This window comes from Carcharodon carcharias, chromosome 2, assembly GCF_017639515.1.
Source record: "Carcharodon carcharias isolate sCarCar2 chromosome 2, sCarCar2.pri, whole genome shotgun sequence".
NCBI classification, from domain to species: Eukaryota; Metazoa; Chordata; class Chondrichthyes; order Lamniformes; family Lamnidae; genus Carcharodon; species Carcharodon carcharias.
Window position 1 is genome coordinate 92,893,383 of NC_054468.1, and position 25,977 is coordinate 92,919,359.

The 25,977-nt window shown below is 41.9% G+C and overlaps 1 protein-coding gene across 1 annotated transcript; it reads right to left on the minus strand.

Annotated features, from left to right (window-relative positions):
• Nucleotides 1-649: 649 nt before the first annotated feature.
• On the minus strand, nt 650-15,325 carry aqp12 (aquaporin 12). Its single transcript, XM_041205846.1, has 3 exons — nt 14,719-15,325; nt 1,997-2,113; nt 650-938 (listed from the first exon to the last, which is right to left on the minus strand). Exons 1-3 carry the CDS (start codon nt 15,323-15,325, stop codon nt 757-759), a joined length of 906 nt encoding a protein of 301 aa, XP_041061780.1. The 3' UTR covers nt 650-756.
• Nucleotides 15,326-25,977: the final 10,652 nt, after the last annotated feature.

Genomic DNA, 25,977 nt, shown 5'->3' on the forward strand with positions numbered 1-25,977 from the left:
GAAAGCCAGCTTTCCCCAGTTTATCTTATTCCACAAATGTAGAAAATTTACAGCCCAGGAGGTTATTCCGCCCATTATGCCTATGCTGGCCAAAACTGAGCTACAGAAGGAAATCAACCAAACTTTGAAAACAGTCTAGAAAATAATGTTGACACAAATCATTTTAAAATTATTTTATTCTTAATCCAAAATAGTGTTTTGACATCATTCTGGTATTGTCAGTGATATGAGGCAGTCAGGTTACAACCATTTGGAGAAATCAGGACACCTCTTACCAGCACCACATTACACCTTTATCAGTCCTCCCAGTTATAAATTCTTAATATGTGAACAGGGTTTAAGGGAGTTTCCAATTTCTACTGTTGTATACAAGGGGAGACACTTAAAGTAATATGGATGCAGAGAATGTACACAATGAGTGTACACATTGGAATGAGTTCTAATACAGGATTTTAAAACTCCACTCACTTAAAATACCAATTTTAGAATCATAGAGTCTTACAGCACTGGAGAAAGCCAGTCATCATTGTTTCTGTGCCAACTCTTTGAACAAGCTATCGAATTAGTTCTGTCTTTTCCCTGTTGTACGTAATGTTTTTCCAAGTATATATCCAATTCCCTCTTGAAAACCACTATTGGATTTGTTTGCACTCTTAGGCAGTGCTTTCCAGATCATTAGACTAAATAAAACAGAGTTTACCCACAGCAACCGCAAATCAAACCTCTCCGGTCTCTCATCTTTTTCTGTCCCAGTGATCATCTTTGAGTTGCTCTTCCAGAAGTCTCCTTTCCTTGTCTGTTGACTGCCTTGTTCTCTTCCTGATCCAGTGCTGATTTCCCTTTGGGAATTTTGTACTTTGTTCTTTGTGTGTAGAGAAGGTTCTTGGAGAAAAGTAGAGGGATGTTTCCATTGAACAGAAAGATGGCCAGAATTGTTGCTGTAACAAAGGGGACTGGTATCAGTTTGAGAATTAACAATGGCATCATGGGTACAATAGGGAGTTGTCAGCCTCATAAATAATCACAAAAAGCCAGTCAAGCACATCAGTAACCTCAATTATTGAGACTTCCTTGTGAATCAGGAATTCCCACTGGTCAGTTCAAATTCCTAATCTAACCCACAAGAAACACTTGAAATTATTTTTCCTCCTTTTCTGACTATATGCTCCACTTTCCTGAAGGTGTTGACCACCAGATGGCACAGGTCCGTGAGATCCAGGCAGTCCCAGTACATAATCTAAATGTCCATTGTTCAGGTCTTAGTCCAGACAATCGTCCAGATGGACGCTCGCCATGCAGACACACGCTCACCCACATGGTCATCGGGAATGTGAACACCGACCAATTTTCCCTTCCCAAAACAGAGACACTGCAGTCAATTGTAATGTCATTCCCATTATTCCAACTGAGATCAGCAAACACTTCATAGATCAAGGATTAACCTGGTGAGTGTGGCTCAGCCTAAAGTAACCATTAGAAAGGGAAACAACCGTATTTTTAAATGTGTCTCTGCAGGGATTTAAAAGAACCCATTTCACAGTTAGTAAATTCTTGGGAAGGTTTAGAAACTAGTATTTTCTTTACCAGTAACTACTGGTAACTTCTTTCCACCGTATCCCCCAGTTATTGACCTCTGTATGCATTTTGTTTCTGTAGTATTGCAAATAGTGTGGCTAACATGCACATAAAGATGCATTTATACATAACACCATGTACAATGGCAGCCTGAAGTGCCAGCTGTAATGCAGTTACAGGTGTATTAATCATAGATACATGGATAAAGTCACAGCGATAGGATGATGACTATTGCTGCACATAAGACTGAAACCAGGTCAATGCATAGGAAGACACATGAATGACACACAATGTTAAAATCACCATCACACAAACCAATAGTCCAGATGGATTGACCATAATGAACACAGTGCCATTAGGCTGAAATCAAGTACTGAGCCTCTCGCCTTTATGAATAAGGAAGGGGATTGCTGTTACTCACCAACAAATGGACTGAGCCAGTAGACTACCATGTATTCTGAAAATGTGTTTCCAGAACAGTGAAATGTGGCTGAGAATGCAAGTGCTGGGTTAAACAGAGCTGTGGTGTATGGGCCAGCTGCAGAGGAGATCAAAGCAACATATTAGACATCAGATGCAGCTATAAATTCAACTCCTTCATAGGGTCCATCACAGGACATGGCCAACATTGCAAGTCAATTAATCAAACTCCAGATCATATCCTACACACTTAACCGGTTTCTCTGATTTATACCTCTCCGCAGACATAAAGGAATACTTGAGGTACTGAAAATCTGATATAAAAGCAGAAATTATGGAAACACAGAGCCAGCAGCATTCATAAAAGGAAAAGACAGGTTAAAATTGGGGGTGTGATCATAAAAATATAGTAATATAAAAATTACCAGACTGAAAAAGAGCAAGGTATATCAAGTTCACCTTCTACCAAACTGGAAAATGTCTAATATAATGATGATGTTGGTAATGGTAATGATGAGGCACAGCAATTAACTCTTTCAATTAATTAACCACAGTTCCAGACGTAGAAACATAGAGAAACATAGAAGCAGGAGTAGGTCATTCGGCCCTTCGAGCCTGCTCCGCCATTCAATATGATCATGGCTAATCCTCTATCTCAACGCCATACCCTTGTTCTCTCCCCATACCCCTTGATGCCTTTAGAGTCTAGAAAGCTACCTATTTCCTTCTTAAATATATTCAGTGACTTGGCCTCCACAGCCTTGGTAGAAAATTCCACAGGTTCACCACCCTCTGAGTGAAGAAGTTTCTCCTCATCTTAGTCCTAAATGTGTCCTGAGATTGTGACCCCTTTTTCTAGACCTCCCAGCCAGAGGAGATATCCCAGCATCAAGTCTGTCCAATCCTGTCAGAATTTTATACATGGCATGAGGAAAACCCTAATAATGGAGAACTTTGTGAGTTGGATATCCTTTGAAGCTGGCTACATTTAGTAAATGTTAAATCTCAAAGTAGTCAACAGAATAGATTCTACTATGGATATAGTGAGTACTTCTGTATATATTATATAGGAGCAGATCTTGGGATGTGTAGTTGACAGAGAGTTGGAAGACATGCTGTTGAGAGGATAGGGACTGCAATGTGGGAGTGAAGAAGGTGGAAGAGAAACATATCCTCACCAGAATATTTTGGAAAGATGAGTTCTTGCTTAAAGACTGCAAAGTTAATTACCTTTAAACTTGTTTCTGGAAAAGATTGTTAGCTTTATCACAGGTTGATGAATAATTGTGTTCTCCTCACTATATCCAGTTACATAAATTAAAATTTCAGGAGGAGAAAGTTAACTATTTGGGCCTTTCCTCATGCCCAAAACCAAAGAACATTTTTGCAGCCAAGCCCTTGCTAATTACAACTAGAATATAGAAACATAGAAACTAGGAGGAGTAGGCCATTCGGCCCTTTGAGCCTGCTCCACCTTTCAATATGATCATGGCTGATCCTCTATCTCAACATCATATTCCTGCTTTCTCTCCATACCCCTTGACGCCCCTATTATCCAAACAATTATCAGTTTCTTTCTTGACTATACTCAGTGACCCAGCCTCCACAGCCTTCTGTGGTAGAGAATTGATCACCCTCTGAGTGAAGAAAGTTTTCCTCATTTCAGTTCTAAATGGCCTGAGACTGTGGCCCCTGGTTCTAGACTCCCCAACCATGGGAAACATCCTCCCTGCATCCAGTCTGTCTAGCCCTGTTAGAATTTTATACATTTCAATCAGAACCCATCTCATTCTTCTAAACTCTAGTGAATACAGGCCCAGTCGAACCAATCTCTCCTCATACGAAGTCCTGCCATCCCCGGTATCAGCCTAGTGAACTTTTGCTGCACTCCCTCTATGGCAAGTATATCCTTTCTTAGGTAGGGAGACCAAAACTGCACACAGTACTCCAGGTGTGGTCTCACCAAGGCCGTGTATAACTGCAGTATGACATCCCTACTTCTGAACTCAAATCCTCTTGCAATGAAGGCCAACATACTGTTTGCTTTCCTAATTGCTTGCTGCACCTGCCTATTTACTTTCATTGACTGGTGTACAAGGACACCCAGATCCCTTTGTACATCCACATTTCCCAATATCTCACTATTTAAATAATACTCTGCCTTTCTGTTTTTCACACTGAAGCGTATAACTTCACATTTATCCATGTTATACTGCATCTGCCATGTGTTTGCCCACACACACAATTTGTCTAAACCCCCTGAAGCCTCCTTGAATCCTCCTCATTACCCTGCCCAGTTTTGTGCAGTCAGCAAACTTGGAAATATTGGATATGGTTTCCTCATGCAAGTCATTTATATATATTGTGAATAGCTGGGGCCCAAGCACTGATCCTTGCGGTACACCACTAGTCACCACCTGCCATCCAGAAAAAGACCCATTTATTTCCACTCTGTTTCTGGTCTGTCAACCAATTCTCAATCCATGCCAGTATGTTACCCCCGATCCCATGTGTTTTAATTTTGCCCACTAGGTTCTCATGTGGAAACTTATCAAAAGCTTTCTTGAAATACAAATACACCACATTCACTGGTTCTCCCTTATCTATTCTACTAGTTACATCCTCAAAAAACTCCAGTAGATTAGTTAAGCATGATTTCTCTTTCATAAACCCATGCTGACTTTGTTTGATCCTGTTAATGCTTTCCAAGTGTTCTGTTACATCATCTTTTATAATAGACTCCAGCATTTTCCCCACTACTGATGTTAGGCTAACTGGTCTGTAATTCTCTGTTTTTTCTCTCCCTCCTTTTTTAAATAGTGGGGTTATATTTGCCACCCTCCAAACTGTACGAACTGCTCTAGAGTCTATAGAATTTTGGAAGATGACCACCAATGCATCCAATATTTCCAGGGCCACTTCTTCTGGTACTCTGGGGTGTAGATTATTAAGCCCTGGAGATTTTCAGCTTTTAACGTCATTAATTTCTCTAGCAACATTTTTTTACTAGTACTGATTTTCTTCAATTCCTCCCTCTCACTAGACCCTTGGTTCCCTAACATTTCTGTGGAAATTATTTTTGTCCTCTTTTGTGAAGACAGAAGCAAAATGTGTGTTCAATTCTTCAGCCATTTCTTTATTCCCCATTATAATTTCCCCCGTTTCTGACTGTAAGGGACCTACATTTGTCTTTGCTAATCTTTTTCTCTTCACAAATAATAGAAGCTTTTACTGTCAGTTTTTATGTTCCCTGCAAGTTTTACTCTCATACTACATTTTCCCCTTCTTGATCAATCTTTTTGTCCACTTTTACTGAATTCTAAACTGCTCCCAATCCTCAGGCTTGCTGCTTTTTCTGGCAATTTTATATGTCTCCATTTTGGAACTAACACTATCCCTAATTTCTTTTGTAATCCGTGTTTGTAATATTTTGTAATATAATAATGTAATATGATAACCGTTGTAATATTTCTTTTGTAATAATGTCTTTCTCTGCTCAATATCTGTTAATTGCAGTAATCGACAGCAGGAATCCTTCACACACTTCAGATTATTGGATACAGAACCAGCTGCATTTATATGGGCCTATAACATTGCAAAATGTTCCATGGAGCTTTACAAGCATCATCAAACAAAATCTGAAACCGAACCACATAAGATGATATATGAACCAATGGTCAAAATCTGATCAAAGAGGTAGGATTTAAGAAATGTCTTAAAAGGAGGAAAAAGAGAGGTAGAGGCATAGAGATTTAGGAGCGCGTTTCAGAGTTTATGGCTTCGGGAGCTGAAAACAGGGCTATGAATGGTGATCGTAAGAAATAGGAGCAGGAATAGGCCGTTCGGCCCATTGAGCCTGCTCTGTCATTTGATAAAATCGTGGCTGACCTGATTGTGGAATTAAATCCAGTTTCCTGCCTCTCCCCCACAACTCTCGATTCCCTTGTAGATCAAAAATCTGAATATATTCAAGGCAATGACCCAGTTCCATTTCTCCCTGAGGTCAAGAATTCCAAAGATTAAGGACCGTCTGAGAAAAGAAATTCCCCTCATTTCCATCTTAAATGGGAGACCCTTATTTTTAAACTGTGCCCCCTAGTTCTAGATTCCCCCACAAGAAGAAACATTCTCTCAGCATCTACCCTGTCAAGTCCCCTCAGAATCTTATATTTTTCAATAAGCTCACACTCATTCTTCTAGACTCCAATGTGTACAGGCCCAATCTTTCCTCATAAGACAACTCCCTCATCTCAGGAATCAGCCCAGTGAACCTTCTCTGAACTGCTTCCAATGCAAGTATATCCTTCCTCAAGTAAGGAGACCAAAATCATACACAGTACTCCAGGTGTAGTCTCACCAATACTCTAGACAGCTGAAGCAAAACATCCCTACTTTTATATTCCATTCCCCTTGCAGTAAGTGACAACATTCCATTTGCCATCCTAATTATTTGCTGTACCTGCATGCTAACCTTTTGTGATTCATGTAAGAGGATATCCAGATCCCTCTGTACCAAGCATTCTGTGGTCTCTCTCCATTTAAGTAATATTCTTCTTTTCTATTCTTCCTGCCAGGGTGAACAGCCTCTCATTTTCCCCACATTAAAACCCATCTGCCAAGATTTTACCCACTCCCTTAACTCATCTATATGCATTTGCAGACTGTATTTTCCTCACAACTTGCTTTCCTACCTATCTTCGTACCCTCAGTGGATTTGGCTACAAGTCATCCAAGTCATTAATATAGATTGTAAATAGTTGAAGCCTCAGCACTGATCCCTGCACCACATCACTAGTTACAGTTTGCCAACCAGGGAATGATTCATTTATCCTGACTCTATTTCCTGTTAGTTAGTCAATCCTCTCTCTATGCTAACATATCACCCCTGACGCCATGAGCTCTTATCTTCTGCGGTAAACTTTTAAGTGGCACCTTGTCAAATGCCTTTTGGAAATCCAAATACACTGTATCTGCTGGTTTCCTTTTATCCACACTGTTACATTTTCAAAGAACCCTAATAAATTTGTCAAACACTATTTCCCTTTCACAAAATTATGTTTACTCTGCTTGATTGTATTTTGATTTTATAAATATTCTGTTACTACCTCATTAATAATGGATTCCAGCAATTTTTCCAATGACAAATGTTAGACTAACTGGTCTATAGTTTCCTGCTTTCTGTCTCTCTCCTTTCTTGAATAGAGGAGTTACATTTGTGGTTTTCCAATGTGCTGGGACCTTTCCAAAATCTAAGGAATTCTAGAAGATTACAACCAATGCATCCACTGTTCTGCAGCTACTTCCTTTAAGAACCTAGGCTGCAAGCCATCAGGTCCGTGGGACTTGTCAACCTTCAGTCGCATTAGTTTTCCTAGTCCTTTTTCTCTAGTGATCATGATTGTTTAAATTTCCTCCCTCCCTTTTGCCTCTTGAATTTATAATATTCTTTTGGCGCTGTGTCTTTAGCTGTTAAGGCAGATTCAAAATACTTGTTCAAAGTCTCTCCCAGTTCCTTGTTTCCCCATTAATTCATTCCCTGGTCTCACCCAATAAGGGGCTAATGCTTACTTTAGCTTCCTTTTTATATGCTTGTAGAAGCTTTTACTGTTTATTTTTATATTTCTTGCTGGTTTTCTCTCATACTCCATCCAATTTCTCCCTTTTTAAAAAAAAGTCAACCTTTGCTGGTTTCTACAATGTACCCAATCTTCGGGGCTACCACTGATGTTTGAAGCATTATACATCTTTTCTTTCAGTTTGATACCATCCTTAACTTCCTTAGGCAAACACAGATGGTACATCCTTCTCATAGCATCTTTCTTTCTCAATAGAGCATATCTTTGTTGAGAGTTATGAAATATCCTCAAGTGTCTGCCATTGCTTCTCTACCACCTTACCTTTCAACCTATTTTCCCAGTCCCCTTAAGAAAATGGTGTCTTCAAAGCCTTATAGTTGCCTTTGTCTAAGTTTAAGACACTAGTTTCATACCCAAATTTCTCACCCTCAAACTGAATGTGAAATTATAGCATGTTATGATCACTCTTACCTAGCGGATCCTTTAGTCTGAGGTCATTAATTAATCAGGTCTCATTACCAGGTCTAAAGTAGTTTGTTCCATGGTTGGTTCCAGAATGTTTGCTCTAAGAAACTCCCGAAAACACTCCACAAACTCATCTTTGAGGCTACTTTTGCCAATTTGATTTGTCTAATCTATATGAAGATTAAAACCATCCATAATTATTGTAGTACCTTTCTTACAACTCCCCATTATTTCTCAATTTATGCTCCATCCTACAGTGTAGCTACTGTCAGGGGGCCTATAAATTACTCCCATCAGTAACTTCTTTCCTTTGCTATTTCTTATCTCCATCCAACCTGTTTCTACATCTTGATCTTTTGAACCAAGATCTTTTATCACTACTGTAATGATCTTATCCTTGATTAACAGAGCCACCCTGCCTAATCTCCTTTTTCTTTCTTCCTTTCCTTCCAAAACGTCAAATAACCTTGAATTTTCAGATCCCAGCCATTGTCACTTTTAACCACGTCTCTGTGATGGCTACCATGTCATACTAATTTGATTCTATTTGTGCTATTAATTCGTCTATCCTGTTAAGAACGCTGTGCGCATTCAGATAAAGAGTTTTTAATTCTGTCTTTTTACTGTTTTTACTACTCTGAGCCTATTTAATGGTGCACTCATATTTGTATGCTCTGTCCCTTCCTGTCACACACTGGTTATCATTAACCACATCACTAATCTGCACTATGGTCTTGTCCTTTGTCTAACTTTTCAAATCTCCCCCCCCACATTAACCATTCATTCTCCCCCTCCCCCTACCACCCCACTATTTAATTTAAAGTCCTCTCTGCTGCCCCAGTTATACAACTCACCAGAATTCTGGTCTCAGTACAGTTCGGGTGAAGCCCATCCCAGTGGTACAGCTCCATTTTCCCCAGTACTGGTGCCAGTTCCCCAATGAATCTAAACCCATTTCTTGCACACCAATCTTTGAGTCATGCATTCAACTCTCTAACCTTATCTACCCTAAGCCAATTTTCTTGTGGTTCAGGCAATAATCTAAAGATTACCACCTTTTTGGTTCTGCTTTTTACTTTTGTTCCTAGCTGCTCACACTCCTTTAGCAGAACCTCTTTTTTAGTCCGACCCACGAGGACCACGACAACTGGATCCTTCCCCTTCTACTCCAAGTTCCACTCCAGCCCTGAAGAGATGTCCTTAACGATGGCACTGGGCAAGCAACACAGCCTTCAGAGCTCACACTCTTAGCTGCAGAAAACAGCATCTATCCCCCTAACTATACTGACCCCTACTACAACCACATTCCTCTATACTCCTCCCCAACTCGAATGCCTCTCTGCACACAGTACCATGGTCAATTTGCTTATCATTCTTGCAGTCCCTGCTCTCAATCCTACAACTTACAAGAACCTCAAACCTGTTGGACAATTGCAAGACTCTTCTGAAGATCCTCCATTGCTACCTTCTGGATCCCAATGCCTGCCCTCACTCATAATCACATCCTCCTGCCCCTGACCATGGACCAAATCGAAAAAACTGAGCCCAAAGGGTGTGTCTAAGTTCTGAAACAGTGTCCCTCCCTGATGCGTCGCAGAGTTCAAAGCTTGGACTCCAGCTCATCGACTCTGAGCCGAAGTTCCTCGAGCTGCAGACACTTACTGCAAATGTGATCACTATGGATCACACACCAGCTCCCGCATGCTACAGTTGCAACACCAACCCTGTCATCTTATGTTTAATTTAACTAATTAGGCTTCAAGTTTGGAAATATCAATCAACTGTTGCTGGCAGTTGTACCAATTAGTTTAATTAGCTAAGCTATAAATTTAATGCAATACGTATATCTCCCCAGTACCAGTTTAAACTACTACCCACGTTTGGAGGGATAAAATCTGAAAACTCACCAGCCAATCACCTACCTGCTCACTTAACTAAAGCCGTGAACATTCACCAGCTTCTTGAAGCTGAAGGAAATGTAAAAAGCAGCACTTCCTTCCCCTCCAACTTTGCAAGTTCCCAAGTTAGCACTCATACCTCATCACACTCAGCTCTCTCATCACAGTCTGTGCTCCCACACAGTGGAGTGATTAAAATTGGGGATACTCAAGAGGCCAGAATTAGCAGAGTGTCGTAAGACTGGAGGAGATTACAGAGATAGTGAGGGGCGGGGAGGACATGGAGAGATTGGAAAACAAGGAGGAAAATTTAAACTTCAGGCATTGCTTAACCGTGAGCCAGTGTAGATTAGCAAGCACAGGGGAGGCGGACGATCAGGATTTGAAATGAGCTAGGACAGGGGCAGTTTTAAAATTGCCTCAACTTTGTGGAGGTAGAACTTGAAAGGCTGGCTGGGAGTGCATTGGAATAATCAAGTCTAGAGGTAACAAAGGCGTGAAGGAAGATTTCAGCAGATGAGCTGAGGCAGGGGTGAAGTCGGGCAATGTTATGAAGGTGGAGAAAGGTGTTTTAGTGATAGTGTGGATACTTGATACAGTATGTCACACGCAATCTTCTTTACTTAGGAAGGCTGTGGAGTAACCCTTCCAGCAGATCATAACTTAAGCCAGGGGTTGGCAACCTATAGCTCCCGAGCGGCTCCCAAATGAACACATCTGTCAAAACATCTGTTGCAATGAGTTTTCTGAGAACTGTACCCATCCTTACCCCCCACCAATACATCCGCCAGCCAAAAGCAAAACAAAAAATCAGCTAAAAATTCTTCTGTTGAATGCTTCACCAGGGAAAATGGCATCCTGTCCTATTACCCACCATCCAATCACATGGATCATGAGCAAGCAGGCACATAAATCAATAAAAGATCATGCTTAGATCAATCAGACATATTTAGCCTCATAATTGTGAATGGTCACTCGTTGCCAATTATGCACAATTATGCAAATTGTAGGTACAACTGCATACTGGGAAATGCAGCATTCTATGTTGCCAAGTCTGTCCAGGGTACAAAAAATAAAAACTGCAGATCCTAGAAATCTGAAATAAAAACAGAAAATGCTGGAAATATTCAGCAGGTCAGGCAGATTCTGTGGAGAGAGAAACATAGTTAACATTTCAGGTAAATGACCTTTTATCAGGTTCTGATGATAGGTTACTGACCTGAATTGCCAATTATGTTTTTCTCTCCACAGATGCTGTCAGACCTAGTGAGTATTTGCAGCATTTTCTGTTTCTGTTCAGGATATAGTAGCTTATTGGTTACAGTACTAGGAACCCAGAGATCATGACTTCAAATGAATTGCAAAAATCAACCTCAAAATATTTGGTCGTTTGTGGGCCAGCACCAGATAATGTCCATGAGAACTGCCATAAAAACCTAACTGAATCACCGATATCAGTGACACCTAATGCCCTCAGGAATAAGAGACGGAACATAAATACCATTGGATTCCATTGCTCAAGTTACCAACAGCCCAAGAACTCATTATGTTTTAAGTGATGTTGATAGTTCTGTGAAGCACCAGAGCTCGAGACTTGGGTTTCTGAGAGATGTGCAAACTTCAGTTTCCCAAATTTACTCCTGTATTGGTGGGGTGGGGATGGAAGAAGGGTTAATCACATTCTGATAAGTATAGTATTGTAATTGTTGGGTACTTATGTCACAAACTACATTTCCAGTAGTAAATCCCCCATTGGAGGAGAAAGCAAAATGGCAACCAAAATTAAATATATGGTGAAATTTAATTGGCTCGCCTTCTCCTTTTATGATTGGTACCTTCAGCTGACTGCCAATTGCTGATTTGTAGTTTTCAATTGAAACTAATGGGCCTGCTTTTGACCAGTGCATTCTCTACCTGTGCAGCTGTGGTTCCTACGATCCGACTAATATGAAACTTGAGCCAATCAGGTTAATGTCAATTATGACTCTATGGGAGAATGGTCAGAGGTGTATGCCAGAGCTCTCATGCCATTACTGAGTGTGACACAGAGTTTTACAACACCAGGGGTGTTGTGCTGTATAACATTTATTATTATTTTATTTTTTTATTATTAACACCACTGATTGATAGGGACTGATTGAGTTAAATTTTGTTTTCATTACATTTTTGCAGCAATTATGTAATTCCATCCATTTTTCTGTGAAAACTAAATTAGTGGTCTTGACCATTAATACCCAAGTGCTCAACCTTCATCCCTTGATTTTTTTTTTAAGCTGGAACTACACCAAGATAATCACTAATACCAAGTTTGAAGTAGGTGCTTGTGGATCACAGCAACTGGGAAGGAAAGGTGAGAAAATCTTGCATCCAAGTAGCAGTGGGAGAGATCATGGGTTGGGCATGGCAAGGAGCAGACAGAGCATTAATGTTCAGCTCCTCATGCAAGTCTTTTGTCCACTTTTCCCTCACATTCACCTAAACCTCTCGGCCACCTGACACCATACTGCCTCCACTGGTATCATGGGTTCCATTGCCCATCTGCACCCATTATTTCAAATGCATCTTGCCCATTCTCCGAAGCTTAATTAAATAAATAAATCCACCTGGACTATGGTTGCCAACCCTCCAAGACTGGCCTGGAGTCTCCAGGAATTGAAGATCAATCTCCAGGACACTGCTGTGTGCAACCCTGGAGAAAAATCATAGGAGCATTAAAAAAGTGTTTTTGCTTGTCACTTTCTTCGAACATTTCTCGTTACCAGATATAAAAATACTGAAAGTGGGAAAAAAATAGGGCTGTTTGGCTGACAATCCAGCATCATCCAACTGGGCAATGATTCTTTTTGCTTTCCAATTGGCGTAGGAAGGCTGGATATTTTGTCTCACTAATGGCTAGAGTGTGGGGGTGGCAGGGGGCAAGTCATGAGGTGAAACCTCCAGGAATACATTTAATCAGAGTTGGCAACCCTAACCTGGACCTGCCCTTTCCAAATCCTAACATGTTGGATCTCACTCATCTCTTCCTCCAGCACCCTCACTGCTCCCAATCACAGGATTATAGGCCTCCTAAAAAGAATGACGATAGGGTGTACATTTCAGGACAATATAACTGATGGAGGTATGGAAACACATCCAATCCCTGCACCTTCTCTGTGCTTCCCCTCCCCACCCTCTAACTCACTGACAATATTCCAGCAATTGTACTGAAGACTTGTGCTCCAGAACTTGCCATACCCCTTGCCAAGATGTTCCAGTATGGCTACAACACTGACATCTAGCTGGCAATGTGGAAAATTGCCCAGGTAGGTCCTGCACACAAAAAGCAGGACAAATCCAACCTGGCCAATTACCACTCCATCAGTCTACTCTCGATCATCAGTAAAATGATGGAAGGGGTCACCAACAGTGCTACCAGGTGGCACTTGATTAGCGATAACCTGCTCACTGACACTCAGTTTTGGTTCCAGGGTCACTCAGCTCCTGACCTCATTACAGCCTTGGTACAAACATGGACAAAAGAGCTGAACTCCATATGTGAGCTGAGAGTGACTGCCCTTGACATCAAGGCAGCATTTGACCGAGTGTGGTATCAGGGAGACCTCGCAAAACTGGAGTCAATGGGAATCAGAGGAACACTCTCCGATAGTTGGAGTCATATCTAGTGCAAAGGAAGATGGTTGTGGTTGTTGGAGGTCAGTCACCTCAGCTCCAGGACATCACCACAGGAGCTCCTCAGGGTGGTGTCCTTGGCCCAACCATCTTCAGCTGCTTCATCAATGACGTTCCTTCCATCATGAGGTCAGAAGTGGAGATGTTCACTGATGATTGCACAATGTTCAGCACCATTCTCGACTCCTCAGATACTGAAGCAGTCCATGTCCAAATGCAGCAAGACCTGGACAATATCCAGGCTTGGGCTGACAAGTGGCAAGTAACGCCACACAAGTGTCAGGCAATGATCAAATCCAACAAGAGAGAATCTAACCATTGTCCCATGACATTCAATGGCATTACCATCACTGAATCCCCCACCATCAACATCCTGGGGGGTTACCGTTGACCAGAAACTGAACTGGACTAGCCATATAAATACTGTGGCTACAAGAGCAGGTCAGAGGCTTGGAATCCTGCGAGTATCTCACCTCCTGACTCCCCAAAGCCTGTCCACTATCTACAAGGCACAAGTCAGGAGTGTGGTGGAATTCTCTCCACTTGATTGGATGAGTGCAGCTCCAACAACATTCAAGAAGCTTGACACCATTCAGGACAAAGCAGTACACTTGATTGGCACCCCATCCACAAACATTCACTCCCTCCACTACTGACGAACAGTAGCAGCAGTGTTTACCATCTACAAGATGCACTGCAGAAACTCACCAAGGCTCCTTCAGCAGCACCTTCCAAACCCACGACCACTGCCACCTAGAAGGACAAGGGCAGCAGAGAGATGGGAGCACAACCATCTACAAGTTCCCCTCCAAGCCACTCACCATCCTGACTTGAAAACATATCGCCGTTCCTTCATTGTAGATGGGTTAAAATCCAGGAACTCCCTTCCTAACAGCGCTGTGGGTGTATCTACACCACATGGACTGCAGTGATTAAAGGAGGCAGCACACCACCACCTTCTCAAGGACAATTAGGGATGGGAAATAAATGCTGGCCTAGTCAGTGATGCCCACATCTCATAAATGAATTTTAAAAACTATAAGCAATTCGATAGGCGATTATACATTATTTTGTTTCGAGAAACTCTCACAATGAACTGTGGAATGGAGACTCACCTACGTGGACCAGAGCAGTGATGGTTAGGGCTTTGGACAGGACCCTGGATCCAAAAGCTGCTCCCTCAAACTTCATCACAACCAGATGGAAAAGGAAGGCACAAGCTGCTTCAACAAAGGCCCCTTGGCTGACAGATGTCTGGATGGCTGAGCTGCAGTCTCCTGCCATCATGTTCTGGATAAGATGGAAATCAGTCAGCTCCCAGGACCAGTATAGTCTTGTGACTGTGTTAGCCAACTGCGTCCCCCCGAACTGGGCCAAGATCTTCAGTGCACTGGCCACCATGGGAGAGTTGGCACGAAGCAATTCCTGAGCGGTGACCAGCGGGTTGGCTGCAGCTCCGTCAAACGTGGCTTCGTGAATCAGAAAAAGGAGGAAGAGCAGGGTCATAACCACATCCATTCCAAACCCACCCCCCCAGGGACTAATAATCACCAACATCCTGAGCTCAAACCAGCAGGCAGCCAGCTGGAAGCAGGCGACCAGCTCCACCAGTAAGTTGGAATAGATCTGAAGTGGCAAAAGGTTTTTGGAAACCCGCCTGATCACCTCACAGAAAGCTAAGACAGCAAAGAAATACCCAAAGGAGATATTGAGCCCAGCCATAACTTGCTTGAGGCCAGAGTCTGTGTGGCTCCAAACACCTTGTCACTGAAACAGATTATAGAGTAACGTGTACATTCAACATGAACTCAAGGACACTACAAATAAACACGTGTACAAAGCAGAACCAAGCAAGAGCTGGTCAATTATCAACTGAATATTTACACCTGGCCCCAGATAAGAATAATTGCATCTTACTGCAAGAGTAACAGTGTTTTCTCCCACCCCACCCCCCCTCCAAAAGTAGATTTTGTGCTTAAAAAAAATCAAGAGCTAAAACTTTAGTAAGGTTCTATCATTTACAAATTGTATTGAAACATTCATCCAGGACCAGACAGCTCCAGGATATTAGTGGGGCCACAGTAGGTGCAACACAAGGGGACTGAGAAAGGGATCAGGAATTGAGAATCAAGGTATCCCTGTTGCACCTGGGAACAGGAGGGAACTGTGCAACGATACGGTAACTTGCATTTATATAGCTCTTCTGATTCAGTAAAATGTCCCAAGGTGTTTCAAAGGAGCACAGGAAAGAAATTCAACAGAGCCATGTATAAGGAGATTTTTTTTTCATATTCATTCATGGAATGTGAGCTTCACTGGCTGGGCCAGTATTTATAGCCCATCCCTAATTGCCCTTGAGAAGGTAGTGGTGAGCTGCCTTCTTGAACCGCTGCAGCCTATGTGATGTTAAGTACACACTGTGTATTTAACACAGTGCTGTTAGGGAGTTCCTGGATTTTGACCTAGTGACAATAAAGGAACAGTGATTTATTTCCAAGTCAGGATGGTGAGTGGCTTGGAAGGGAACTTGCAGGTGGTGGTTTTCCCATGTATCTGCTGTCCTTACAGATGGTAATGGTCGATACTAATACAAAAGCAAAATTCTGCTAAAATGTGAAATAAAACCAGAAAACACTGGAAATGTTCAGCTGGTCTGGCAGCATCTATGGAAAGAGAAAGAGAGTTAAGGATTCAGGTTAAAAAAATCTTAAAAGGCCGAGAGCAGAGGGGGCAGAATGGGAGTGGGGCGATTGCTTTGTAGAATACTTCCATTCAGTCCATGTGTGACACCAAACTTCCATGTTAATGAAGTATTTTAATTTTCTGCCCCACACCCACTCTGATCTCACTGTCCTCAGCCTGCTGAACTGTTCCAGTGAAACTCATCAAGCAGTTTATAGCCTTCCAGACTCAAAATTGAATTCAACAACTTAAGATCACAGCTACTGTTCTCACTTTTTCCTCCAGGCAGCTGCCGTTAATGATTCTGCTGTTGCCATTTACACTTCATCTGTTACCATTCCTTTTTGCCGGCACCATCATCCCTTTTATCATTTAATCTCTCCTCGTCTTCCACCCGATCAAAGACCTTCCCCTTTTACCCCCTCACCCCCTTTCCCTGCCTCTGTACTTGTTTAAAATCTGTCACATTTCTAACTTTTCCAAGTTATGCGAAAAGTCATTCTTCTGAAATTTTAACTTCATTTCTCTCCCCACAGACACTGCCTGACCTGCTGAGTATTTCCAGCACTTACTGTTTCTATCTAAGGAGACATTAAGGCAGGTGGCCAAAAAGGTAGATTTTAAGGGGTGTCTTAAAGGAATTTGAGAGAGATAGAGTGATGAAGAGGTTTATGGAGGGTACTCCTGAGCTTAGGGTCCCAGCAGCTGAAGAGTGAAGATTGTAAATTATACAATGGAACGTGTGGAAAGAGGAAAATAGCAAATATGGAGAAGCCACAGGAGCCAGTGGAAAATACTGATGCATCAGCGTGATGCAAACGATGTACAAGGGTCTGATGCAGATACCGACTTGGCGTTGTGGTGTTAGTTGCTCCTATAAGGGAGTCCATACTTTTACTGGAACAGGCTAGCAGTGCCCTAGATGTACTTGCATAGCCCAGGGACATTATAGTAGCATACCCGTGACCCAGAATGAACCTTGCATCATTGGCACAAGTGCTTCTTCATCCCCTCCAATGCTATGTCCAACAGCTGGCGAGGCTAGGCTTGATATTTATAGATTACAGGCATAAGGTACCAAATTAGTTATTGTTGCAGTCTAGGAGGGAACAATGTCACAGGCAGTTTATCAGCATCTTAATTGACCAATGACTCAGCCACACTATCTGACTTGGTAGAATACACTATGATTTTGAAACGCTTTTCACAATCCTTCCTGTGGTGTGGCTGTAAGTGACAGAAGTAAAGAGACTGCAGCTTTTTGTCAGCTCACAATCAATATGTGGATCATTTTTGCCTCCACTGAACAAGAAACCTTGCACATGACCAATTTCAACTTAGGAAGCCTTTATCTGGAATCAAAGATTACATAGAATTACTTCAAATCTACAGCACAAAATGTACCCCAGCTGCTCTATGCCAGTGCTTATGTTCCATAGAAGCCTCCTCCCACTTCATCTCGCCTTTAAACATATTGTCACAATGTGACATGTGCATGTGGAATATTAACCTTTAATTTCATTGGCTGGGCAAACATGTACTGAACTTCTTTAAAAGGACTTTTTAAAAACAAGTAAAAACACTGACTTAAGATGGCTGCCAAAAGTCACCAGACACATCTGGTATTACAAGTTAATCAAGTTCTGGAAGTTTCCAATGTGAATTAAGTTAGAACCTACCAAGGCAAACCACCTCTGGAATTTCACATCTGCTGATGTTAAGAATTATCTCAGAGATGAACTGGCTCTCCCAACTTGTATTTCTGTAAAGCTACCTTTCAGGCAGAGACAGACCTGGACAATGGCTGTGTGTGTTTATATGATCCTCCCACTTCATCACAGGGAAGAATGGTCCATTCAGAAGTGATGGCTGGGACATTAAAAAACTAAAACAAGAACAAAAATTGCTGGAAAAACTCAGCAGGTCTGAAAGCATCTGTGGAAAGGAAGACAGAGTTAATGTTTCGAGTCTATATGACTCTTCATCAGAACTAAAGAGAAACCATAACACAATAGCCAAGATCTGTCCAAACATGAGCTAATCAATAAACACCTGTGGAACACCCAACTCCCTTTGGGAGAATAGCCATTTTTGAGGTGTCTTTTATTACAACTGTCTGGTTGTTTTTGGCTAGTCCAGAAGAAGTCTGCACCCTCTTTCTCCCAAGTTCAGGACCCTAACTCTGTCACATTTTCGAATCCACCAGAGAGATTGAGAATTTCAATTGAAAGGAACTTGAGGTACAATAGCATTAACTGTTGGAAAAGACAGGTAATGGTTTAAAAGCAACCATCTCTGGAAATTGCAGTTTGCCGAAACCTCATTGGGATTTCAAGACCAGCATGGAAAAATCTGCCTCAGTCATGAACAACAGAAAAGGACTCAGTGACTTTTTTTTTTTACCTTTTATCATTGAATCTTAATTTGGCCATAGAAGTTAACTTCTTCTACTGGATAATTGATAATTGTGTTTCTGTGGCTGTGGCTGTGTCTCCCCTTGAGGGGCTGAGATAGCTTTCCTGAAATGCATCTATGTTATTTGCCTCAACCACTTCTTGTGGTGGTGAGCTCCACATTTCAACACACAAAGAGGTTTATCCTGAATTCCCTTATTAGTGACTATATTATATTTATGGCTTCTCGTTTTAATCTTTCATGAGTGAAAATATTTTCTCTGCATCTACCCTATCAAATTCTTTCATAACCTTAATACACCTTAAATAGGTCATCCCTCAGTCTTCTCTCCTCCAAAGAAAAGAGCTCCAGCTTGTTCAGCTTTTCCTGATATAGTGTCTTGGTTCTATTATTCTTATCCATCCTTTATGTGCTTTCTCCAGTGTCCTGATATCCTTTTTATATAGAATCCAGAACTATGTGCAGTGTGCCATGCAGTCCAACCAAATTCGATACAAGTTTAACATAACTTCCGCTTTTCAGTTCTCTCCCTCTGGAAAATAGGGTTGCCAATTCTGATTGGGCATTTCCCTGGAGATATTGTCCAATTGCCTTCCACTTCCAACTACACTGCCACCACTTTCCCATGATTGGGCAACCAACATGCCTATACTTATGACATCACCTTACCCGACCAGCCAGAAAGCAAGCAGATTTATTACCCGATTGGTTGATCCTTCATTTTCAACCAAATAGCCTTTATTCTATCTCCAAGATTTTCAATTACTAAAAACAAAATTGTGCTAATTATACTAACTAGTTAAAGATCATCAGTCGGGCTCACAATGTAGCTCACTTACATTGCTAGTAGCTACATATATTTATATGTAGGGACTGGTCCTCTGCAGACAAAAGGAGCATGTCCAGGCATTGCACCTTTTTTGAACTGGTGCATTCTTCATGGCAACGCTTCAACCAAAGTTGACTTGCCAACCAATCAGCACTTTTCTCATGCAGTATAAATTGCTGCTCCCTTTGAAATTTGGCATTCTTGCATCTGTCCTGGTGCGTGCAGGATGAAAAGCTTCGACACCATGTCTCTTTTCACAGCAATAAAACAAAATTGTTCAAAGAAAATTTTTAAAAAGCAATATCTTTTATTGCCCTATGATTTTTTCCTCCTGTGTGTATGCTCACCAGTGTGCCAGAGGTCAATAAATTTATATCAACACACAAAAATAATGCAACCAGAAAAAAAAAGCAGAGCGTAACCACGCTGCATGGCACTGCCACTATGAGATAACTTTCCTTTAACTTTAGGAAGTTGCCGGCGTTCCTGGTTTGAATCCTTGCAGAAGTACTTTCTCAATATGGCTTCTCCTGCTTCCAGACCAGCGCTGACTCCCTGTCCATCCTTCCATGTGCTAGAACTGCTCCAGATTTGCTGTGCACACAGAGGCAAAGCGCAGCAGGGACGAAGAGCTGATTGACTGCCACACCATTCAAATAAAATAACGGGCAGCAAAAGGGAGGTCATCTCCAAAGGAACCATTCTCCCAGGTTGTCAGTGGAAATGCTCAGAATATGAATTGTCTGTGTCATGAGATGCCCGTCAAAATCATGAAACTTGGGAACCAACTAGAAGTGAACCCCAACGTTTGGTTGACTTTTTTTTTAATGACCGTATAACCCAGAGATCTCTCTGCTCCCCTGCCCCCATTTTGATCTTAGTAGCACGTGATCCCCTTATTCTTCCCATCAAAACAGCGAACCTCTCACTTATCTATATTTGAATTTATTTACCAATTACATACCCATTTTGCAAGGTTATTAGTGCTGGTTAAAGCCAACATAATTTTTATTACCATCAAACCTCCCATGGCATTGCCCAGAACATGAGGATAGAGAATTTCCCACAGTGCATTAGAGATGCTGAAGTGCCACCTAGGGATCGAAATGTGCAGCTACGGGCAGGACTATGAATGGGGAAGTCCTATCATCTGTCACCAAGAGATTTAACAGAATGATGTCCAAATAAGGAAATGTAGTGTACTTATCTATAAATAGATTCAGTGATTTCTCTGCTGAGCTCTGCACAACGTTAGCAGTCTATCTCCTTCCTTCTAGAATTCACAATAACCAAGCACAAAAAACACGCTAATGTAGTATATGGACAAAATTTATTGACTGCTGAGATGATCAACTCAATGCAGATCAGAGTGGCTTTTGGCTTCAAATTCCATCTTTTGAGCCCTCTGTAAAACTATTGAAAGCCATGTCCTTTTATAAACAATATTCTGCCTACAAAGGTAGATGTCACAGCTAGAACCTGTTCATGTGAACAGTTGTAGTTCTTTACTCCAAAGCTACTTCTTTTACACAAGAATTCCTGACTCTACAGTTCTTAACCTTTTTAAAGATCAAGCTTTATTAACCATTACATTTCTATACTATAATGAATCCCTAAATCTATATCTACTACCTAGTCACTGAAGTTATACCTTAAATCAGCATTCTTCATTGTAAGGCCCACAAGACAACGGCAGCTCCCATCGACATTAGGTGCAGCACGCTGACCAGTAGCGTAGTGCTGCCAGAGCAGAGCTCTTGCACCTCCAACCAGGGCCCAGAGAGCAGAACGGAATGCAAGGGTCTTGGGGAGTGGGGGCCTGGCTGTGAGGTCCAGGAGTGAGCCAATCAGAATGGAGCCCCAGGTCGTGGGGTGCTGAGCGTGTGTGTGGGGTGGTGGGGGGAGGGGAGGAGGAGAGGAGAGAGAGAGAGAAAAAGAGAGTGATTGAGTGAGCATGTGTGGGACTGCGAGTGCACACACATGGGAGATCCATTTGTATCCAGGAAGCCACCATCTGGCATTATGATGGAAGTGTTCAAGAGGCAGCTGCCATTGAAATAAGATGTGTACAGGAGTGCGCCACCAGTTCATTGGGAGAGAAAAGCACATTCTGCAGTAAATTCCTCACCCTAGCACTGAGGTGCAGCCAAGTCAATCCACTTCAGACCTCCATTTCTCCAGAAAGAACAATGTATTCTGCTTTTTGATTAATATCCTTTCTTCCTTTATTATCACAAGCAGGAGAAAATCAGGCAATGGCCTCCATTATAATGGTCAATATGACTCTCACATTGCAGGTTTCTTGCTAAAGTGGCCCTTTGCTTGAAAAACAGTGAAGATCACTACCTTAAATCATGGCTGATTCATTACTCGCACTTATTTCTTTGCACCAAATACTTTTCATCTATAACACTCAGACACTAAAAGCAGAAGCGAGGCTATGCTTTCTCCTCCTATCACTTCAAAGAGTTGAGTTTGTTGATACACAAGACAAAGAAATGCAATTATTAATCATTAATTCACTAAGATGGCTAAAATACCACTCTTTAGGACGTCCAAGCTGGTATCATTCAACCTCTAACTTGGAAATGACTTGTCTCAGACAGAGTACCGCTAATCATGTCACCCCATCTTTCCATTCCATATCTCCAACACACTGCCAACCTTCAAAAGTCCAAATCAGTAATAACTAAACCATCAGGAAACCTAAATTGCAGCTGTCCAGAAAGCAGACTGTTGAGGTATTATTGCAAAATGAAAGGTTCTGATGAAGGCATATTTATTCTATATAAAAAATGATGGGAGAGGACAAGGGCAGCTGGTCCATCCAGTCTATCCTGTACTGTCAGCACTTCAGCATCTTGACCTCACAGGCAGCCATGTCAAACTCGCAGGAGTTTCTCCATGAGGGCAAAAGGCATCAGGTTGAAAACTGATGACCTAGTATTGGTTCAGTCCCTGTGAAATTGTATAATCTCATCTAAACCTATATCCTGCTCTATAGTAGAGTACAAAATTCAGTCTTATTGATGCCTTAGTGGTCAAAATATCTAATGATAAAAGCAGATTATTTAAATGGGAGAGGGACTGCAGAATTCTGTGGTGAGAGGGGGATCTGGGTGTCCTTGTACATGAATCATAAAATGTCAGCATGTAGTTACAGTAATTAGGAAGACAAATAGAATGTTGGCTTTTATTGCCAAGGGGATGGAGTACACAACTAGGGAAGTCTTGCAACATCTCTACAGGGCATTGGCAAGACCAGACCTGGAGGGCTGTGTACAGTTTTGGTCTCTTCACTGAAGGATAGCTAAACATGTATTGGTAGCAGCACAGAAGCTGATTCCTGGGATGAGTGGTTTGTCTTGTGTTAAGGTTCAGTAGGTCGGGCCTACAGTCATTGGAGTTTAGAAGAATGAGAGGTGATTTCATTGAGACATAAGATTCTGATGTGGCTTAACAGGGTGGATCGGAGGGGATGTTTCCTCTTGTGGGGGAATCTAGATCCAGGAGGCATAGTTTCAAAATAAGGATCTCCTATTTATGACAGAGGAGGAATTTCTTCTCCCCCAGTGAGCAATGTAGGCTGCATATATATTCAAGGCTGAGATAGATTTTTGATTGACAAGGGAAGCAAGGATTAAGGGGGACAGGAAGGAAAGTGGAGTTAAGGCCACAATCAGATCAGCCGTGATCTTATTGAATGGCAGAGCACCCCCAATGGGCCAAACGGCCTGCTCCTGCTCCTATTTCTTAAGATCTTGCGAGACAAGCCAAAGGAGCATCATGATAACCACTGATGGCAAGATCTTGTTTACAGTTGAAAAGTCAATGCGTTCTGCAGCTCTGACGGAAAGGCCATCAAACTGAATGGTTAACCCTTTCTCTCACCACAGATGCTGCCTAACCTGTGTATTTCCAGCATTTGCTGTATATATTTGAGACAATGGAATGTCCGGCCGTGGTGATTGTCCATTCTATATTTCCTGCAGGGCAAGGTGATGAATCCGTTCTTGAATAATAAATGGGCTCATCACCCAAGGAGTTTATATTTCCAAAGCCAAAAGAGATCTGGTATTTGAAAGGAATCTTAAAGCTTTAGTAATGGAGTGATCTCTGAAAAAGATCAAGGATGGTAGCACAAATCAGCTAAATGAATGCAATGCTGATGGAAAATAGTCCGAAGAGCATGATGGCCACAAGTTTCTACCCCCCTCCAACCCAGGCCTCAAATTAATCTTCTCAAAAGGTTGGTACTACATCACAGAAACACAGTGGAGTTCAGAGAGATTTCTGTCAGGGTGGCTCCTGAAGGTATTCATCATCAAAGCGCTCAGTTGTGGTCAACTCAGGGTCACGTACCACTAGCCACCCCAGCCTTCCATTGAAACTTGTCAAACATATGAACAAGCTTTTAATAAGATCGATATTCATGATGTGCCACTACGTCAGAAATCAGAATTATTTTGCACCCAGCTTTAGTGTCGGCAATCTTCCCATCAACATCCTGTTCACTACAATCATCATCAGCTGACTTCGTCTTACTTTTAGAGCTGGATCATTGGGTAACTTAGACAGGATGAAGAATCAGTCAGACTGGGGCTTGTGCAACACATTTGGTTGAGCTGTGGGCGTGAAGCAGAATCTTTCAGCTTTCGAGATAGTTTCCATCGTTTTACTCCAGCCAGTAGTTGTAACACCCATGACGCTCAGTGAAAGGCCTAAAGAGCCAAGCTGAGCTTTCCACTATTCTCACTCATGAAGATCATACTGTCTGACCATTTTGCTAATTTTTACGAGAGTTACTCATTTTGGCAAAATGAGTTTGTTCATGTCAAGTCCTGAGCATGAGGCAGAACACCTTGAATGACAAATCTCAGAAAAGAGTTTACAAAGTGAGGTCACTCAATCCTCAGTCTCCCTTGGTTAGATTTACATCCCTGCTATTTGATTTCTGGGTCTGTTGCCTCACTAAAAATTCTAAATACTAAAAAGACCACCTAAAGAAACCAAGCTTGATCAGCAACGTATAAAAACAGCAACGTATAAAAACAGCAACAGCAAAAACCCCCAAAAAACTGCTATTGGCTCATTAGTTCTTGTACAAAGTTAAAACTACAAAAAGAACTTAACAAATCAGAGGCTAAAAGTATCAGTGAGTGCAGTTTAAATTAGAATCAAAAATGAGATTAAATGAGTTATCGTTTGTTTGGTGAAAACAAACTAAGAGTCATGCGCTTGGATTAGATTGACGCTTGAACTCCTCATTGTGTTGTGGTTGGTCTGTCAGCAGCAGAGAAAACAAATTGTTACAGAACACTTCTGTACATCTCTCTCTCTTCCCTCTCAGCAATTCCAGCATCTGCCTACTCTCTCTCCCCAACTGTCTTTGGAGGGTTATATATTGATGAACATCACTGAAACTCATTTTTAGTGAAGAAGCATTCCCATCTATGTTACCTGCAATGAAAGCCCTGGTCAGGTCTTCAAAGGGACTTTACCTTTTTCTTTGCAGTAATGGGCACAGCTTGTGTAGTTGCTTCCATCATTGCACTGTGCTTTCAGGTAATGTAGGAAAAGGAACAGAATTTGCCACAATGACAGCACAGACCATTCAGCCCATCAGGCTTGTACCAGTTCATTGAAAGCCCACCTCCATTTAGTCCCACTCCCCTGCTTTTACTGCAGATTCCTGCAATCAAGATTCTCAAAGCTACACAGGTCTCCGCAACGTACCGTGCACAACCAACATTCACGTTAAAACATGCACAGACACACCAATCTTGGAGAGACCATGCTGTGGAATAAACAGGTGGTACCCAAAGCAAAACTAAAAGGTACATTGTCTGTTATTTCTGTCATTGATCAGTTTGAAACAGCAGGAATCAGGAATGTTGTCTTGGTATATTGTGTGATGGAAGTGTGCTACAGGGAAGATAGAGAGTGCCCCAGCAATGTATTCTGGCACATCAGGCTTCTGTGTCCTGGCCAGATTAGACAGGAAGCATCTGGAGTACACAAATGAGGAAGGAACCATTGTGGGCAACTGTTCAACACAAACTTCAAAAATAACCATGCAATTCAATTGCATTGTCAAGCAAAACTACCCTCTGACTTTACTAAATTCTACTCCACACTGCCAGCTTTCCCCAGGTTTTGTTCATCTTTGCCAAAATTGCTCTATATTCCAGGAACCCTGGAATGCAGATAATCCCTGGTTTCCTTTCTTCACTACAAATTGTCTTAAGTCCCTCCCTCTGCCCCCTCCAACAATTGCAAGTTCATGGATGCCTTTGTTACCAAGGCTGAGTCCATCCATTCAATGGCCTCCCTTCCCCTAGCCCACTCTTCAAAGGCCACCCCTACCCTAACCTCGAACTCACATCTTTCTCTACTTCCCTCCTGCCCCTCAGGCCTCTGCCAAGCTTATCTTGTCCTGCTCCTTCAA